Source organism: Cebus imitator, unplaced genomic scaffold (assembly GCF_001604975.1).
Source record: "Cebus imitator isolate Cc_AM_T3 unplaced genomic scaffold, Cebus_imitator-1.0 Scaffold263, whole genome shotgun sequence".
NCBI classification, from domain to species: Eukaryota; Metazoa; Chordata; class Mammalia; order Primates; family Cebidae; genus Cebus; species Cebus imitator.
Window position 1 is genome coordinate 1118812 of NW_016107578.1, and position 3964 is coordinate 1122775.

The window sequence follows — 3964 nt, forward strand, 5'->3', positions numbered from 1 at the left end:
AAAAAAAAAAAAAAAAAGAAAAAGAGCACAAATGAGAGATACTTGGGAGAATTAAAGAAGTAGCCTGCACTGTTGAGGGAGCAGGGTCTCCAGAGAGATAGTCTGAATATGATGAATTTTGTGATGTTCCATACCTGTATAACTAACTTGTCACTTGAAAATACCCACAAGTACACATTCCCACATATGTAAGTAGACATGGAGGATTTAAACAGTTTCATGAAAATCTACAGAATTTGGCTGGGTGCCATGGCTAACACCTATAATCCCAGAACTTTAGGAAGCTGACACAGGAGAATTGATTGAGTCTAAGAGTTTAAGACCAGCCTGGGAAACAGGGAGACCTTGTCTCTACAAAAAATAAAAAATGAGCCAGGTGTGTTGGCATACACCTTTAGTCCAAGCTCTTTAGGGGACTGAGGCAGGATGATGGCTTGAGCCTTGGAGATTAAGGCTGCAGTGAGCTGTGATTGTGCCATGGTACGCAGCGTGGGTGACAGATTCAGAACATGTCTCAAACTACCCCTCACAATAATAAAAAAAGAACTACAGTGTTGTTTTTATTTTTATTTTTTTTTAAATAATTAGAGCCAGTGGCATAGAATTCTAGCAAAAGATCCCATCATTCAAACTGGAAGAAGTGAAGGAGTCAGGAAATGAAACCATAAAAATTGTAAGAATTATACTTATGAAAGTAGGCTGCCATGGTAGCTCATGGCTATAAACCCAGCACTTTGGGAGGTTGAGACAGGGCAGTTGCTTGAAGAGTTTGAGACTAGCCTAGGCTACCTAGCATGATCCTGTTTCTATCAACATAAATTGAGGCCAGGTGCAGTGGCTCACGCCTGTAATCCTAGCACTTTGGGAGGTGGAGGTGGGTAGATCATGAGGTCAAGAGTTAAAGACCAGCTTGGCTGGTAAAACCGTGTCTCTGCTAAAAATTAAAAAATTATATGGGTGTGGTGGCATGTGCCTATAATTCCAGCTACTCGGGAGGCTGAGGCACGATAATCGCTTGAACCCAGGAGGCAGAGGTTGCAGTGAGCCGAGATCGGGCCACTGTATGCCAGCCTGGAGGCAGAGTCAGACTATGTCTCAAAAAAATAAATAAATTGAAAAGTTGGCCAGGCTTGATGGTGCATGCCTATAGTCCTGGCTACACAGGAAGGTAAGGTAAGGGGATCACTTGAACCCAGGAGTTTGAGGTTAGAGTAAGCTATGATCACACCAGTGCACTATAGCCCAGGCAATGGAGTGAAACCACAGCTCTTTAAAATACACTGGGCATGGTGGGTCACGCCTGTAGTTTCACCATTTTGGGAGGCCAAGCCGGGCAGATCACCTGAACTCAGTAGTTTGAGCAGCCTGGGCAACTTGGCAAAATGCCGGCTCTTACAAAAAATTAGAGTTTTTTTTTTGAGGTGGAGTCTTGCTCTGTCATCCACACTAAAGTGCAGTGGGTTGATCTTGGCTCGCTGCAACCTCCGCCTCCCAGGCTTAAGCAATTATCCTGCCTCAGCCTCTTGAGTAGCTGGGATTACAGGCACAAGCCACCACACCCAGCTAATTTTTGTATTTTTAGTAGAGACGGGGTTTCAACATGTTGGTTAGGCTGGTCTTGATCTCCTTACCTCATGAGCCACCATTCCTGGCCAAAAAAATAGAAAAATTTGCCAGGTACAGTGGCTCACAACTGTATTCCTAGCTGCTTGGGAGGCTGAGGCAGGAGAATTGCTTGAGCATGGGAGGTGGAGGTTGCAGTTAGCCAAGATTGTGCCACTACACCCCAGACACTGTCTCAAAAAAAGAAAAAAGAAAAAAAAAACACACGCTAAACATTAAAAAGGTAAAATAATGAAATAATTGTCATCAAAATAATGCTTCTGTGTTTAGATGGGTGAAATCTCTTAATATGTCTGAAAACGTTTTAAATCCTTTATTCCCTCATCAACAGGAAAGAAGCTACAGGTTAGGGAAACTCTGTGACTGTAAGAATTGTGGAGAGGTCTTCAGTGAATGGTTTTTCTTTGAGACGCTCATGAGAGCTCAGAATGTAGGGAACACTTCTGAGTATAATTGTTCTGGAAACGATGTCCTCTCTGTGCACAAGAAAGCCTCTGTTGGACAGGAACTTTCCAAACTTAATCCATGTGGAAAAGTCTTCACCCTAACTCCAGGCCTTGCTGTACATCTTCAAATTCTCAATGCAAGAAAACCCTACAAATGTAAGGCATGTGGAAAAGGCTTTAAGTATTTTGCGAGTCTTGATAATCACATGGGAATCCACACTGGAGAGAAGCTCTGTGAATTTCAGGAATGTGGGGGAGCCATCACAGCTTCCTCACGACTAAAGCACTGTGTAACAGTTCATACTGGAAAGAAATCCAAAAAGACTAAGAAATGTGGGAAATCCTTCACTAATTTTTCTCAACTTTCTGCACATGGGAAAAATTATAAAGGAGAGAAGTCCTTTGAATGTAAAGAATGTGGAAGATCCTTTAGAAATTCCTCCTGCCTTTATGATCACATTCAAATTCACACTGGAATAAAACCACACAAATGTACTGAGTGTGGAAAAGCATTCACTAGGTCAACTCAACTTACTGAACATATAAGAACTCACACTGGAATAAAACCCTATAAATGTAAGGAATGTGGGCAAGCCTTCACTCAGTACTCAGGCCTTGCTATACACAAAGGACATCACAGTGCTGAGAAACCCTACCAGTGTAAGGAATGTGGGAAAGGCTTCACTACATCTACAAGCCTTACTCAACATACAAGAATTCACACAGGAGAGAAGCCTTATATATGTGGTGAATGTGGAAGAACCTTCATTACTTCTTCCCATCGTGCTAAACATTTGAGAACTCATACTGGAGAAAGGCGCTATGTATGCAAGATATGTGGGAAAGCATTTATGTATTCCTCGGGCTTTAATGTTCACTTACGAACTCATACCGGAGAGAAACCCTTTGTATGTAAAGAATGTGGGAAAGCATTTGCTTCTTCCTCACTCCTAAGTAGACATGGAACAATTCATAGCCGGGCACAGTTGCTCACGCCTGTAATACCAACAGTTTGGGAGGCCGAGGCAGGTGGATCATGAGGTCAGGAGATCTAGCCTAACAGGATCACAAAGTCAGAAGATCCTAGCTAATATGGTGAAACCCCATCTCCACTAAAAATACAAAAAAAGTTAGTTGGGTGTGGTGGCACACACCTGTAGTCCCAGCTACTTAGGAGGCTGACACAGGAGAATTGCTTGAACCCATCAGGCAGAGGTTGCAACAAGCTGGGATGGCGCCATTGCACTCCAGCCTGGGCAACACAGTGAGACTGTCCCCCTCCCCCAAAAAAATTTCACACTGGGGAGAAATCCTATGAATGTGAGGGTATGAGTGTTAACATTTAGCCCATCGGTTGCCATCTTTAATTATTGGCAGTGATGCCAAAGATCATCAGATTGGTCTTAAATGCCTTAAGGGGTTGTAGTGGCTTATGGATTGGCCTTAGGTGCCCTCCCAAGTGTTTGAAATTAAACCTACTGGTTCTGAATACAATTTCTCCATGGTTGCCTGCATCTGGGCATCTCTTTTGGGATGCTGAGGTCAGTACTGCATGCTGCCTCACCTTGGTGATTACATTCATAGGATCATAGCATTAACAAGTTCTGTATGAGATAAATCATGCAGATTGGTCCCAGACCCTGTTGGTTAGTAGCTGCCAGTGTGGCACATTCATGTCAAAATTTACCAGAAGCCAAGATGATGTAGGCCTCAGAGGCAGGTTGTTGAGAAATCCTCCTCAAAGGATCTCTTCTGTTCCCACGGATCCTGGAGAGCATGGCAAGAGTTAAACCATCCTTAACTGTCAGTGCACTTTCATAGCTGATTATTTCTATGTCCCCTTCTTGTGAAATCTAAGAAGTGTGACAGCCATGCCTGTTCTGTTCTGCCTTCTC

General features: G+C 43.2%; 1 protein-coding gene across 7 annotated transcripts in view; it reads left to right on the forward strand.

The window, feature by feature from the left end:
* The window catches only part of LOC119466668 (zinc finger protein 561-like), a 16044-nt gene extending 12900 nt beyond the window's left edge, over positions 1–3144 (forward strand). For all 7 annotated transcript variants that reach the window (XM_017500029.2, XM_017500028.2, XM_017500031.2 and 4 more), the window contains one exon: positions 1955–3144. In XM_017500029.2, coding sequence (XP_017355518.1) covers positions 1955–3109 — 1155 coding nt within the window. In that variant the 3' untranslated portion in view covers positions 3110–3144. The remainder of the gene's footprint in view (positions 1–1954) is intronic.
* The last annotated feature ends 820 nt before the right edge of the window (positions 3145–3964 follow it).